General features: G+C 36.0%; 1 protein-coding gene across 1 annotated transcript in view; it reads left to right on the forward strand.

Moving 5' to 3' along the window:
• EPHA3 (EPH receptor A3) overlaps positions 1 to 16,643 on the forward strand; it is a 364,933-nt gene that overhangs the window by 97,033 nt on the left and 251,257 nt on the right. The window contains exon 3 of the mRNA XM_028115620.2: positions 12,132 to 12,792. Within this exon, the coding sequence (XP_027971421.1) occupies positions 12,132 to 12,792 (661 nt within the window). The remainder of the gene's footprint in view (positions 1 to 12,131; positions 12,793 to 16,643) is intronic.

The raw sequence follows: 16,643 nt of genomic DNA on the forward strand, positions 1-16,643 counted from the left end.
TTGATTTGTGGATGTTGAACCAACCTTGCAGTCCAGGGATAAATCCCACTTGGTCATGGTGAATAATCCTTTTAATGTACTGTTGGATCCTACTGGCTAGTATTTTGGTGAGAATTTTTGCATCCATGTTCATCAAGGATATTGGTCTGTAATTCTCCTTCTTGATGGGGTCTTTGTCTGGTTTTGGGATCAAGGTAATGGTGGCCTCATAGAATGAGTTTGGAAGTTCTCCTTCCATTTCTATTTTTTGGAACAGTTTCAGGAGAATAGGTATTCTTCTTTAAATGTCTGTTAGAATTCCCCTGGGAAGCCATCTGGCCCTGGGCTCTTGTTTGTTGGGAGATTTTTGATGACTTCTTCAATCTCCTTAGTGGTTACAGGTCTGTTCAGGTTTTCTATTTCTTCCGGGTTCAATTTTGGTAGTTGATACACCTCTAGGAATGCACCCATTTCTTCAAGGTTATCTAATTTGCTGGCATAGAGTTGCTCATAATATGTTCTTATAATTGTATTTCTTTGGTGTTGGTTGTGATCTCTCCTCTTTCATTCATGATTTTGTTGATTTAGGTCATTTCTCTTTTCTTTTTGGTAAGTCTGGCCAGGGGTTATCCATCTTGTTAATTCTTTCAAAGAACCAGCTCCTAGATTCGTTGATCTGTTCTACTGTTCTTTTGGTTTCTATTTCATTGATTTCTGCTCTAATCTTTATTATTTCTCTTCTCCTGCTGGGTTTAGGCTTTATTTGCTGTTCTTTCTCCAGCTCCTTTAGGTGTAGGGTTAGGTTGTGTATTTCAGACCTTTCTTGATTCTTGAGAAAGGCTTGTATTGCTATATACTTTCCTTTCAGGACTGCCTTTGCTGTATCCCAAAGATTTCGAACAGTTGTGTTTTCATTTTCATTGGTTTCCATGAATTTTCTTAATTCTTCTTTAATTTCCTGGTTGACCCATTCATTCTTTAGTAGGATGCTCTTTAGCCTCCATGTATTTGAGTTCTTTCCGACTTTCCTCTTGTGATTGAGTTCTAGTTTCAAAGCATTGTGGTCTGAAAATATGCAGGGAATGATCCCAATCTTTTGGTACCAGTTGAGACCTGATTTGTGACCTAGGATGTGATCAATTTTGGAGAATGTTCCATGGGCACTAGAGAAGAATGTGTATTCGTTGCTTTGGGATGGAATATTCTGAATATGTCTGTGAAGTCCATTGGTCCAGTGTGTCATTTAAAGTCTTTATTTCCTTGTTGATCTTTTGCTTAGTTGATCTGTCCATTTCAGTCAGGGGGGCGTTAAAGTCCCCCACTATTATTGTATTGTTGTCCATGTGTTTCTTCGCTTTTGTTATTAATTGCCTTATATAATTGGCTGCTCCCATGTTAGGGGCATAGATATTTACGATTGTTAGATCTTCTTGTTGGATAGACCCTTTAAGTAGGATATAGTGTCCTTCTTCATCTCTTATTACAGTCTTTGGTTTAAAATCTAATTTGTCTGATATAAGGATTGCCACCCCAGCTTTCTTTTCATGTCCATTAGCATGGTAAATGGTTTTCCACCCCCTCACTTTCAATGTGGGGGTGTCTTTGGGTCTAAAATGAGTCTTTTGCAGACAGCATATTGATGGGTCTTGTTTTTTAATCCAATCTGATAGCCTGTGCCTTTTGATTGGGGCATTTAGCCCATTTACATTTAGGGTAACTATTGAAAGGTATGAATTTAGTGCCATTGTATTGCCTGTAAGGTGACTGTTACTGTATATTGTCTGTGTTCCTTTCTGATCTCTGCTGCTTTTAGGCTCCTCTTTGCTTAGAGGACCCCTTTCAATATTTCTTGTAGGGCTGGTTTTGTGTTTGCAAATTCCTTTAGTTTTTGTTTGTCCTGGTAGCTTTTTATCTTTCCTTCTATTTTCAATGACAGCCTAGCTGGATATAGTATTCTTGGCTGCATATTTTTCTCGTTTAGTGCTCTGAAGATATCATGCCAGTCCTTTCTGTCTCCCAGGACTCTGTGGATAGATCTGTTGCCAACCTAATATTTCTACCATTGTAGGTTACATATCTCTTCTCCCGAGCTGGTTTTAGGATTTTCTGTTTATCTCTGAAACTTGTAAGTTTTACTATTAGATGTTGGGGTGTTGACCTATTTTTATTGATTTTGAGAGGTGTTCTCTGTGCCTCCTGGATTTTGATGTCTGTTTCCTTCGCCACATTAGGAAAGTTCTCTGCTATTATTTGCTCCAATATACCTTCTCCCCCCCTCTCTTTTTCTTCTTCTTCTGGGATCCCAATTATTCTAATGTTGTTTCATCATATTGTATCGCTTATCTCTCAAATTCTGCCCTCGTGATCCTGTAGTTGTTTCTCTCTCTTTTTCTCAGCCTCTTTATTTTCCATCATTTGGTCTTCTATATCGCTGATTCTCTCTTCTGCCTCATTTATCCTAGCAGTTAGTGCCCCCATTTTTTATTGCACCTCATTAATAGCCTTTTTGATTTCAACTTGGTTAGATTTTAGTTCTTTTATTTCTCCAGAAAGGGTTTCTCTAATAACTTCCATGCTTTTTTCAAGCCCAGCTAGTATCTTTAAAGTCATGATTCTGAACTCTAGGTCTGACATCGTACTAATGTCCGTATTGAGTAGGTCCCTGGCAGACAGTACTACCTCTTGTTGTTTTTGCTGAGGTGATTTTTTTCGTCTTGTCATTTTGTCCAGAGGAGAATAGATGAATGAGAGAACAAAATGCTAACAGGTTAACAATGTCCCCAGCAAATATACTCTATACAAATCAGAAAAGACCTGAAACCAGGGGAAAAGAAAGGGAAAGAAAGAAAAAAGTAAGAGAAAAAAGAAAAGAAAAAGTAAAAGATAAAAACAAAGATAAACAGAACAAAACAAAAAAAAAACAGAATATGATCAAATATGATCAGGTTAGCGCATAGATCAGTTCCACACACTAGATTTTGGGCGTATTTTGGTCTGTTAGAAGAAAGTGCCTCCTAAAATTTTAAAGGAAGAAAGATATATGTACAAAATAAGGATTGATACAATGAAGGGATGGAAGATGACTGTAAAGATGAAAATTATAAAAGATTTTATAAAAGGAATTGATAAGATAAGAAGTTGTTTGGAAAAAGAAAGAAGAAGATTTAAAAAAAAGAAAAGAAAGAAAAGAAAAGAAAAAAAAGAGAAAAAAAGGGAGAGAATGTGATCAGGCAGGAGACTAGAACAAAGCCATACACTAGTGATTTAGGGTATATTTTGATCTGTTAGGAGAAACTGTATCTTAAAATTTTAAGGAGAGAACAACTTATATATAATAATGCCAAAAATAAGGGTAATTACTATGAAGGGATAAAATATCACTCTAAAAATGAAAAATAAAAAATGTTTTTTTAAAAAAAGGGATTGATAAGATGTAGGTTGAAAAAAGGGAAAAAGAAAAATTAAAAAAAAAACAGTTAAAAAAATTAACTTTGAAAAACTAATGAATCATGGTAAAAAAGCCATGAATTCTATGTGCAGTATTCCCCTAGCGCTGGAGTTCTCCCGTTCTCCTTGATCGGTAAACTTGGTCTTGGCTTGCTGGCTGTTCATGCTGATCTTCTGGGGGAGGGACCTGTTGCTGTGGTTCCCAAATATCTTTGCCGGAGGCGGAATTGCCCTGCCCTTGTCGGTCCAGGCTAAGCAAGCTGCTCGGGTTTGCTCTCAGGAGCTTTTTTCCCTGCAAGCTCTCGGTACAGATTTGGAGGACCAGGGTGAAAATGGTGGCCTCCCAATCTCCGCCCGGAGGAGCCGAGAATTCGGGGCCCCACTCCTCAGTGCGCACCCAGAGGAAAGCAGTCACTCCCATCTCCCCGGTCTCCGGCCGCACTCCGTGCTCACCTGGCCTGTGACCGAGTGTTTCTCTCTCTGGCACCCGACCCCGTGTGGAGTCTCCAAACCCAGCAGATCCCTGCGGTGTGCTCCCGCACCGCTCCTCCCAGGGGAGGAAGGGGAGTCTCCCTGGCTCTGCCGCATGTTGGGTCCCTGCTGGAGGAGCAGTGGCCCGACTGGCCTGCGGATCACAGTTTATGGCAACCCCGACCTGAGAGCCGCACCTCGGCTCCGTCTCTGCAGCAAGCTTCCCCGCTCCGATACCTGGGAGCTCTGCTGCACTCAGGCAACCCCGGTCTTTCTGTGACCCCGAGGGTCCTGAGACCACACTGTCCTGCGAGGGTTCCACCCCCCGCTTAGCCACAGGAGCGACGTCCCTCAGTGGAGCCGACTTCTAAAAGTTCTGATTTTGTGCTCCGTGGCTCTATCACTTGCCAGAAGGGGCCAACGGAGGCCCCCTCCCCTGCCATCAATCCTCCCGAATATCGCCTCAGATTCACTTCTACGCACGTCCTACCTTCCAGTCAGTGGTCGCTTCTCTGTTCAGAGAGTTGTTACTACTCTCTTCTTTGATCTCCTGTTGAGTTCGTAGGTGTTCAGAATGGTTTGATCCCTATTCAGCTGAATTCCTGAGACCAGACGAAATCCAGGTCTCCTACTCCTCCGCCATCTTGCTCTGCAGTGACTATGTCTTTATAAAATCAAAGTTGATATAACAATGGCTATATCATAAGGACAATATATTCCTTAAGTACAGGTACCTTGTCTCCTATAAATTATTGATATAGAGCTTGGCACACAGTAGTCATTCAATACATATAAATTAAATATTTTTTGAAAGGAGATATGTAGTATCTTATGAGAACTGTTTCATAAGAGAAAATTTAAACAAAATGCATTTATTTGTGTGCATGTTCCATGATATTTTTTCTGTCGATTCTTGCAGTATTTCAGTAGAAACAGGAGTTTTTCTATTTTTTAGTTATCAGAAAGTTCTAATATAATGAGCTGTGTTACCCTCTGCACTTGTGGGTACATCCTGCATACATTCATAAGAAAAACTTATATCCTTTTATAATCTTTTGGGAAATGTTCAGTGTACATTCATTCAATAGAGATCGTCTTCTTCAGACCTCTCTTCTGGATCTTTGCAGTGGTCTTTCTATAGCCCTCTTCTTTTCTTTGGAGAATCCGCTCCCAGTCCAGAGCTAAACATGTACCTCTTTTCAGTGGTTTCTCACTGTAGCAAATGAAGACAAGGCATGCCAGGTAATATTTCCATATTGGCCCAGGCCTTTCTGTTCTAAGTAACTGCCCACAGACCACTGCTCAGTGTCCATACTGGAATCCAGTTCCTTAAACAGGTTCTGTTCCCACACATCATTCTGTTTGCTTACACTCTCTCTATATATGTGGTCCCATATTTCAGCACATAGAGGTTCTATCTTTATTACCCGTCCATTTCTTCTTCCTTAATTCTTTCCCACAATTTTCCTTACAGTGGAAATCCTTCCTTTCCCCACAGCTCCTCGCAGTAACTTGAAGAGCAAGCATATCATCATTTGCCTTATGTGAGACACTTTTGCCTCTCTCCCCAGCATCAACTTCTGGATAGCAAAGATCACATGTAACTTATCTTTTTACTATCCACGGTTTCTAACCTAAGCTTTACCTAGAAATGTTTAATAATTTAATAAAACTTCTATGAGAGAGGCATCTTAGAATATCGCAAATCACCACACAAAATCACAGTAGGAAAGTACCAAACTATAAAAAAAGTAATAGGTCTAAAACCAGTTTTCTGGTCTTCATACCAGGAGAAATACTTGCTTGAAGGTAACCCTCCCCCACACACTGTTTACATTTTTTGTAATGCACACACTTTGCATTTACCACCAGATGTGAAATAGAAGAACACCATGATGAGATTTACTTTATTTGTAAAATAATAAAATCTTACAAATCTTTGTGGGAGGTAGAAGATGAGGTTATTCAGGTGAACCTCTATAAGTCATGTCTGGGACTTGGCAAATCTAAAATCTTCAAAGAGATGGGATGAGGGCTGAGCAAAAGGCCATTCTACAGAGAAGGGGAAGTGGTATCTAGAAACTTTAGACATCGTTTCTGAGGAGATTCACAAGTCTTGGAAACTGGTGTTGGAGTATACAGCCAAGTCAAGTAGATATCAGAGGTGAATAATCCAGTTGGCAAGGGACATATAACATCGGTTCTCAACTTTAGGTGTACTTTAGAATTGACTAGGCAATTTAAAAACAGTTAGTTTGGATAGACACCCATGAAGCAGTATTTTGCCCTGGCTAATGTTTAACTGGAAATAAGAACTATTGACATAGGGAAGTAGACAGACTGTGTGGTCAGAAATATGGCACGTTCATCCACAGGTGCCAAGATGTGGCAGCTGCCCTGAGATCTCAGCACAGTACCACTGACTCCCAGCTGGAAGGAAAATGACTAAAATCAAATCGTAGAATGGTGGAGCAGTGGACACTCTGGTTCTTGTCTCAGTCCAGAGGTTTAAGGAACTGAGAATTACTGCGAATGAAGATGGAACCATTTGTGAGTGTGAGGTACTGGCTAAAGTAGAGACAGAGGATCCAAGGTAGATCCTGTAGGGGACCCAAGAACCACCCCCAACCCACCCCCCAAGCTTTCTGAAGGCACCGCCGTTAACAGCCTGCAGCTTATTACGACTGCAGAAAGTACCACGGTACATCCAATGTTTCTGAGAATTCTGCAAAGGGCTCTTATATCATCCAGGTCCTAACTCTTCATTTCATTCTCTGAAATCTTTTGTTGGCTTTCCTTATTAATAATCTCTGGCCAGGGGCACCTGCGTGGCTCAGTTGGTTAAGCATCTGCCTTTGGCTCAAGTCATGATCCCAGGGTCCTGGGATCTAACCCCACGTTGGGCTCCCTGCTCAATGGGGAGTCTGCTTCTCCCTCTCCCTCTCCCCCTGCTTGTGTTCTCTCTCTCTCTCTCTCTCTCTCTCTCTCTGTCAAATAAATAAATGGAATCTTTAAAAAAGAAAATAATCTCTGGCCTTTCCCTCCTTTCCTGGTTTTTCAGCTCTTTTCAGTATACTTGACCCAGAGTGGGATGTTGTCCTCTCCATTTAAATAAGGCAATTCTAATTTGATGATAATCAACATTCTGCAGAATATTTAGGGGTTATAGGTAGTTGGAGGAGTGGCATTTTATAAAGATTGCCAGCCATACCGTGCCAGGCATGCCCCTTTTGGGCATTTCTATTCTTAGACTCTAACCAAATACTGTTATCTGATGCTAGCTTTCCAACATCAAATCCCCATCTCTTTCCTCAATCCCTGGTTACAAATTTAATTCTCTGATTTGACCAAAAATCAACATCAACAGCAAGAAAATTAAAAAAAAAAAATTGTATTCCTCTTTTGTTTCAATTGTTTTATCTTACTCTACCTTTTCATATAATACTGTTAGAAATATATACCTGTGTGTGTATGTGTGCTCTTCAGACCAGAATGGGATAAAAAACTGTTTATTAGTAAATGGAAATATGATTTTTGTAGATATAACTGCCTCACACTTGACAGTGACATTCTTATTGTAATAAGTGATTATGCATATCCACACTTAAAATGCTGATGCATGGTAAATGTTCAAATATTTCTAGGATGAAAATTTCTTGAATTTTCAAATGGCTGTGTGTGTACAAAGGGGAATAAACATGGGAGTAAGAAACATGAGTGGAGAAAGAATAACGTGAATCAACTTAATATCACTTACAATTATTGAGTGCAAGATTAGTCATCATTAGCATTTTGCAAAGTGCAGAATTATGTGTTTCTTATTAGCCATTGAAATGCAAATGTAATATTGTAAACATAAGAATATCAGTGATCATTTTCTTTTTATTGTCATCTGTAAATTTCTAAGAAATTGGCTTTAAATCTTATAAGGTATATCATGAAAGGTGCTTTTTCTTACTTTTTAAGTATTTCTCAAACAATGTTAGCCTATGCACTAAATATATTGCAAGTTTTCCTCTCTTAAAGAAAATGTAAACATTTTCCTCCTTACTCCCTTTAAACAAGTTGCTAAAAAATGTATCCAAGAGAATAATTAATATAATCCTTAATTACTATAACTGAGATTTATCAGAATAATAGTTATTAGGTTAAATGCTGATTAATTATTAAAATATATATGTTTTCCTCCCAAAATACATATTTCACTCAGTGACAAGGAACTGTTCTCTCTAGAAAAATATAAATTGTCTCTTTTGTATCCTACACTGTGTTTTGATAGTGGGGAGGTTCACCTTGTTTCTGCTTCTGGGAATGTTTCAGAATGATCTTTTTAGGGAAAGAAAGTCTAGATACATGATTTTCTTATGTTTGTAATAATTTTGAAAAAGAAAAAAAAAACAAGGAACTCAGTACTGGCCTTTGTCGTCTAATAATAAAAGCTCAGAATAAGAATCTGGGAATTAGGCTTAATGTCAGAATTGTTGATTTGGGGGAATTTAACCTTTAGAAAAAATTTGAGTTCTTCCTAGTTCTATATCCCCTTCTGCTGAAGATGGTGTTACAACTGAATATCCCTTGCAGAGATTTTTTTTTTTTTAATTAGGAAAATGAAGGGAAATATGCTTCCTTTGTACCACCTGATTCTATATGTCACCAATTCTATATGTCACCCATTTCCTTTTTCCACATTTTCCTTGGGACACTTACTATGGCAATATAGTATTTCTAATAATTTATGAACATTACACATTAGTTCCTAGAAGAAAGGGTAAACATGGGCATTCTTTAAGTTTCTGAAGTATAAACATTATAGCCACAGCCTTAATTAGTGATTTCTGTTGTTGCTGCTTCTATTGAGAACATGCTCATTTAGGGATTTTATTTCTACTGTCTTTAGTCCCCAGCAAATGCTAGGGCTTGGGACTTGCTCTTTTTGCAAGTGGACTAAGATAGCAAAACACCATCACTTACAGGCAATTTGGTCGTCATGACAAATTAATGAAATGATAATTATTGTTTCTTGCAACCTTTTATGTGCAAAGCATGCTGGTGCTGTTCACATTGTCTTCTTGCACATTACACCTCTGCATTCAAGGACTTGTGATAGCTTGCCAAGTTAACCTTGAGAGGAAAACTGTTAAACTACAGTGAGATCTCCCTAATTAAAATCATATTTTATATCAAATTATGAAAATCTCTTTTTGGTCATCCCCTGTTTGATGTCTAGTAAAATACTGTTCATAGCAAGATATACTTACAACTGATTCATCAGTTGTACAAACTCATATCTATTCTGATAAATAAAAAAGACAAAACAAACAAACAAACAAAAAACCTTGACCTAAAAATTTTAAGTCAGTTGATTTATTTTTAAATAATGATATTGGTGATCTAATTTTCTGTAAATGTCATGTAAATCATTTATTGTCTGGAGTTTTACTAGTTCTGTCATAGTTCTTTACAATGTTATTATAGAACCAATGTAATACTAGAAAAATTCCACATAATACTGACTTTTTAACATCAGAGTTTTTTGAAGTTCCAACTCTGTTCACTCTTTATGTTTTTCTGATATTAAACATGTATATGAATTTTACTTCGACTGTGACTTTACTATTAAAGGCAACTCAGTGTAAAATCATCAGAACTGAGAATCTTATGTATACTTTTTTTCTTAAGAGCTCCCTGTGTAATACATTCATAGAGTGGTTGTTTGAAAATGTTATATTAGTGGTTATTAAAAGTACAGGGTGGACATTTTCTTCTCTTATATTAAGATATATTTTGTATATCATGTCTAGGGTTTTCTAAAACAGTCTAAATTTATTCCTTTGTTGGACTTTTGATATGACAGTGAAGTCAAACCAATTTTTCTTCCAGAAAATGGGTGCCTCTCTTATATTTTAGACCCTGAATGATCAAGGTTATTAACATCAGTAGTGCTTTTTACTATTTGCTTTTGTTTTGTTTTTAGGTTGGTAGAAGAGCAAGGGAGAATAAGAAGTTTTTAAACTGTATTTATCACATTGGTGGGATCTACAAATTGGATTTGATAATTCAAACATCCTAATGTAAATAATTTATTTTTTTAAATGTGGCCCAAAGGCCAAATAAATGCTATATTTCTTCCTTGTGGTTACCATCAATTCAATAAATTAAATTTTATCTAATGTGACTGAAGCTATGAATTGGAATTCCTATGTGTTTTTAATATACATAAATAGAAAAATGTTCATATATTTTAATGCCATCGATTTAGTTAAGTATTGAAAACTTGCCTTTCCTGATGAAAATAATTAACTCTCTTAATGGAGAAAAGAATTTGGAATGCATTTCTAATGGGTTTCACAAGGATTTTATTTATATATTTATTTACAAAATTAAAATATGTTCTGTTATAAGAAGTTTATATTTGTACTCCTTTGAATGATTTCTATATATATTATGAGAAAAAATAATAATTTTTATACATCTCTCTGATATTGTGTGCTGCATATTATGGAGGTTATGAAGAGGTCCAAAATGAAGCAAATGCATATGAAACAAAATTAAACTGATCTTAGCATGCATCATGAATTAAATTTATAAATGCATAAAGCATTTAATAAAGGTTGTATAGTACATATGGAAGGAGAGGGAAAAAAAAGAGGGAAACAAACTATTAAGAGACTCTTAAAGATAGAGAATAAACTGAGGGTTAATGGGGGAGGGGGAGGGGGGATGGGCTAGATGGGTGATGGGCATTAAGGAGAGCACTTGTGATAAGCACAGGGGGTTGTACATAAATGATGAATCACTGAATTCTACTCCTGAAACCAATGTTGCACTGTATGTTAACTAACTAGAATTTAATTAAAAAATTGGAAAAAAATAAAGGTTATATAGTAGAGAATTTCTTAAGAATGGCAGGGGTATGGATGGCTTCAAGGGGAAAAGAGTACGGTCAAGTTGGAATTATACTGTAAACAAAAGAAGATCTAACATGGCTTTTGACAACAGTAAAAAAGTTCACACTGACAAGGACATAGTATGTAAAACATGTAATTCACTAATTTCCATTCATACTTTTAGAAAAACATAAATGTATTTTGGAATTAGTTTTTGGAAGAATGTCAATACCAAACTAAAGAGTTTGAAGTTATTTGTATAGACAATGGGCAGCCATAGAAGTCTTTGAATTCAAGTATGACATGACAAAGGATGATAGGTTTTCCTGGCAGCACAGGGCAAAATTTGGCATGGCAAAAAAAGTGTAGACACAGGTATAATAGTTAGAAACATATGGTATAATAGTTGCAGAATCATAAGTACCACAAACAACGTGATGTCAGCTTAAAAACCTATTCTAAGGATCACAGAAAGCAGTGCTTCACTGTCCTAAAAAGTCTTGAAACTTTTTAAGTGTTTTTGCATTGAAAAAAGTGTTAGGATAACTTTAACTGCTGTAATAATAAAGAAGGAAATAGCCACTTATTTCTTGCTTGTGTAAAATTCAGTGTGAGTAAAATATATTGAGAATTGAAATGTGCACTACATTTACATCTTCTGTGTATAACTATTAGGTTTTTATTTTGTTGTCAGAGGGAGACATGTTTGTATTTTTACTTCAAATCTTCTTTTGTAGTTCATCATGTATTCCTTGAAATGACTGAGTATGTTAAAAAAGGTCATGTGTGGAGATATGTGGTAATGACATCATTTAGATTCACCTTGTTTTGCCAGATATTGATTTTACTAAATTCTGGACCAAATTGGGGTAAGATGAATAAAAATTTATTTTAGGCAGCCGTATTTTTCATTCTCTTTTTAAATAACAAACAAACAAATAAAACACAATCAAAACCATCTGTACAACAAAACCGTTTCATAGTGTTATTTGAGTTAACTGATTTGAGGTTTTGATGCTGGAATATTTGTCTAGGTATAATCAATTGCTAAGCAAATTTTTTTCCTGGATATCCCACAAACCACAATACAATTTAAATGCATTCATCAAAATTATAAATTACTTAGTGTCAATGAACTCAGAGAAACCTGCAAATAATAAACCTACATATAAGAATGTTATGGACTTGCTCCATGTCATGATCTTTAATGAGTAACACTGAAGTTTCTCTTTAATAATTTTGTATATCCTGTGATTTAATTAACACCCTCATTCTGTATTCATTATTATTCATTATGAGTCATTCATTAATTCTGCCTCTCATTTTTTTTCTCCTTTGATTCTTCAGTGGGAAGAGATCAGTGGTGTTGATGAACATTACACACCCATCAGGACTTACCAGGTGTGCAATGTCATGGATCATAGTCAAAATAATTGGCTGAGGACAAACTGGGTCCCCAGGAACTCAGCTCAGAAGATCTACGTGGAACTCAAGTTCACTCTACGGGATTGCAATAGCATTCCATTGGTTTTGGGAACTTGCAAAGAGACTTTCAACTTGTACTACATGGAGTCTGATGATGATCATGGGGTCAAATTTCGAGAACATCAGTTTACAAAGATTGACACCATTGCAGCTGATGAAAGTTTCACCCAAATGGATCTTGGGGACCGTATTCTGAAACTCAACACTGAGGTTAGAGAAGTAGGTCCTGTCAACAAAAAGGGATTTTATTTGGCGTTTCAAGATGTTGGTGCTTGTGTTGCCTTAGTGTCTGTACGAGTGTACTTCAAAAAGTGCCCATTTACAGTGAAGAATCTGGCTATGTTTCCAGACACAGTACCCATGGATTCCCAATCCCTGGTGGAGGTCCGAGGATCTTGTGTTAACAATTCTAAGGAGGAAGATCCTCCCAGGATGTACTGCAGTACAGAAGGAGAATGGCTTGTACCCATTGGCAAGTGCTCATGCAATGCTGGCTACGAAGAAAGAGGTTTCACGTGCCAAGGTAAGAGTCTTCTCTATTTTCCTTGGAGTGGTATTGCTCACCTGTGAGTGTATTATCACTGAATGACTGAAAGAAATGAACCCAGTCTGAACTCACTTGGCAACAAAACATGCCCAAAACTGAACAGAGTCTGTTTAGAGACCAAATTTATCTCACTTGATGTGTTGATCCACAGTTTGTTGTAGAAATATTAACACTGTTTGTGTGGTGCTAGCCTGTACCCCACAAGAGGTGTTACATATACTATTTTTAAGTTTTGTCTCCTTTTTAGTGACTCTGCTATTATAACTCTAGATCAACTGAAAGAAAAAAATATGTCTCTTTTATGTAGAGGGAAGAAACATCATTGGCACTCAGGTAATCTAATTCTAACAGAATTAGATACTGCGTTGATTATGTGTTTTTCTATCTCACAGTGGTATGTTACTTAATTGTTATATAGTCTTCGGTGATGTCTGTGCATCAAATACATGTTTACTTACAATGCATTAGAGCTTTAATAAAGATTATTTTATTTAAAAATCCAGGGTTGATACCTTAGTGTTTGAAGGATAGAGGGGTGATTTTTAAAAAAGTTATTTTGCTTCATGGTTTGGCCCTTTAGGCTGCCCAGGAGAATATCTGTACCACACCTTAGGTTGGAATGCATATTTGATCCTTAATATAGTAGCAAAGAATCTGAACACTGTCACCAAGTTGATTTTTATTAGAACTGTCTTTGCATTTGAAATTAATTAATTATAAATAAATTAATTAAAAATTAAAATTAATTAAAAATAATCTTTTTTCATATAAAATTTGATAGATGAAAACTTCCACTTAATCCCCAAATTTGTTAATTTCGCATTAGGCAAGGTTGGTGTTTAAGAACACACTGAAATTTTTATTAAAATTTTAAATGTATAAATACCTAGGAGAATTTAACTACTTAGTCCTGGGAATCTAGTCTGTTTTAATACCTTTGTTTGCTGTTATACTCTGAAAAAGAAATTGAATTTGGTATTCTCTTTGTAACCATTCAGTATATCTCAAACTATGCAGAAGAAATGAATATACTTTATACATAAATTAACCTTTCTACCAATGTGAATGGAATATAACATTTTGCTTTTGACTTTAGACATATCTATAGCAAAAAGCTTAATGAGAGCAAAAGTTACACTCTAGTCTCATACTTCTCTATGTTATTTAGATCCTTGGCGAGCACCGTCAAAAATATCATTACTAAGTATGGTTTTGAAAGTTCTAAAATTGAAACAACATAGGAGATACTACTCCTTATATACATGAGTGGAGAGAAATCTCAATAGCCTTTATAATCCACTTTGAATCATATTTTGTCTCTATGGTATTCTTTGTGATATATGGTATTTGTGAAAATTTATATTATATATATATTATATATATATAAACATATATTTTGATCAGAGAGAGAGAGAACGCACAAGCAGGGGAAGTGGCAGGCAGAGGGAGAAGCAGGCTCCCCACTGAGCAAGGAGCCCAATGCAGGACTCGATCCCAGGACCTGAGGATGATGACCTGAGCTGAAGGCAGCAGCTTAACTGGCTAGGTTACCCAGGTGTCCTGTGAAAACTATTTTAAATAAAATAATAAAGGCTTAACTCAGGAGGAATTTCAAAATTGTTCATTCTCTCTAATTTGGTCTCTATGGAACCAGTCTCATATCCACATCAGGAGAGAAATAGGTATGTCTCCTTCTCAATAATATGTATCAGTTTATGAAGAACTATCTCATAAAATATGACATTGGGCAAGAAACTTAATCATTAGATGTTTGGATTTTAAATACTTTTCATATGTTTTAAAATCATATTGAAAGTTATAAGAAATAGAAAAATAAGTATCAGTGAGGTAAATAGAATCACATAAAAGTATTTAGTAGAAATAAAGCATACAAACTTATGTTACATGCTGTCTTAAAGAAACTGGTAGAAGAATGAAAAAGAGTCACATGAAGTTATAATTCAGAAAATTCACAGTGAATCAGAATTGTTTTACTTTTAACCTCATTCTAATTTACTGAACTACTTTTTAAACTACTATGTTATTCAGTTGTATTCCAAGATTACTCCTAGAAATAAGGATTGATTGATTGATTGATTGTTTGATTGATTTTGTGAGTGAGAGAGAGCAAGCACAAGGTGGGGGCAGGGACAGATTGAGAGGGAGAGAGAGAGAATCATAAGTAGGCTCCATGCTCACATGAAGCTCACCATGGGGCTTGACGCCACAACCCCCACCGTGATCCGAGACAAATCAGGAGTAGGACACGCAACAGACTCAACCACCTAGGCGTCCTTACAGACAAGGATTTATGTGAAAGTTTTGTATCCTTGAATCTTGTTTATTATGTTGAAGGATGTCAACAGCACCTTTTTGTTATAGTAATACTGTATCATCACAGACTTTCTCTCTTAGCATTTAAAAATACTAGTTTCAGAATGAGATACCTGTATATGAATAGCAAATTATTTTAAGACAAAGATCGTGAAGATAAATCAATAAAAATAATTGTAGTAGAATTAGAGATGGTCCATGAAATGGGATGTGATTGTAATTTAAAGGGGGAATGATTTTTTTAGTGATGTAATTTAAAGGTTGGACTTTTTTTATAGTTATATCTTGACATTTGCTGATGTTTACAGGTGACTTTTGGCTTCATTTCTTTTCACAATCACAAAGACTTTGTGTATTCAGATTATTAGACAATGTGTCGAGGTATTCTACTTTCTTCTGATTTACATATTAACAAATATTTGTTTAAATATATTATTTTGGGCATTACTGTATTATGTCTTAAAAATCTAGTACTCAACCAATTAGTTCTGTATCTGGTTCTTGGCTGTAACTTCCTGTTTTTGTCAGTGATAGTGCTGGTGTTTCTTATGGTGGCTATGGTTTCCGTTTTTAGTTTTTAATTTTTCAGTTGGCATTTTGGTAAGCTTGTAGGCTGGTCTGAATAGCATGCCATGACTCTCACAAGTCAACATTTTAGCAGCTGTGCTTCTGTTTAGGCACAGAGGGGAATGGTAATCCTCAGAAAAGAAGCAGATGAAAAGATAGATAAACTTCATGTCTTCCATGAGATCAGATTTGTTTTTTTTTAATTTTTTTCCAAAAAATATTATGTCATCCTTTTTAAAAAAAGGATGGGACAATACCTTGATATACCCACTAATTGGAACACACATATAGCTCGATTTTAAACATCTCAGGATAATTTTATAATACATTGATCAGCAACCAAAGGCTTTCAGTTGCCTAACACATAAGAAATCAAAATGCATTTACCTTATTTAAAAGAATATTTAATGAGTGCTTATTTCACTCTAAGCATTGTATTGGAACTCAAAGACTTTTAATGTTCATTACTTACTAGATGCCATTGTGTTTATTTGCTAAGTCATATCTATGAGCTATCTTATTTATCCACCCAAATAAGTGACAGGTACATATTATTATTATCTACATTTAAAAAATGAGAACAAAGCTTTCACAGGTTAAATATCTTGCCTTAGTTTCTTTAATGAGTGAGTGTTAGATTGGAGATCTGAAACCAGGCAGTCTGATTCCAAAGGCTGCCATCTTAACCTCAATCCACACTTCTTCCCTATGATTTAGTCCAGTGGTGACAGAGACCAAGAAACCCCATTAAAATACAAATTCCACTGGAGTTAAGAGTACTGTACATTGAAAGAGGAGTAGGACCACAGTTGATTTGGCATAAAGTAACCAAAAACTATTAATATAAGTTTTAATATAATTGTTTATTTCCCACATTTTTCTGCTTCTAGAATTTTTAGAAAGAAGGGTTACTAGCCAAAATGTAA

Source organism: Eumetopias jubatus, unplaced genomic scaffold (assembly GCF_037043125.1).
Source record: "Eumetopias jubatus isolate StellerSeaLion01/CBP00866 unplaced genomic scaffold, mEumJub1_p1.0 scaffold_1, whole genome shotgun sequence".
NCBI lineage: Eukaryota > Metazoa > Chordata > Mammalia > Carnivora > Otariidae > Eumetopias > Eumetopias jubatus.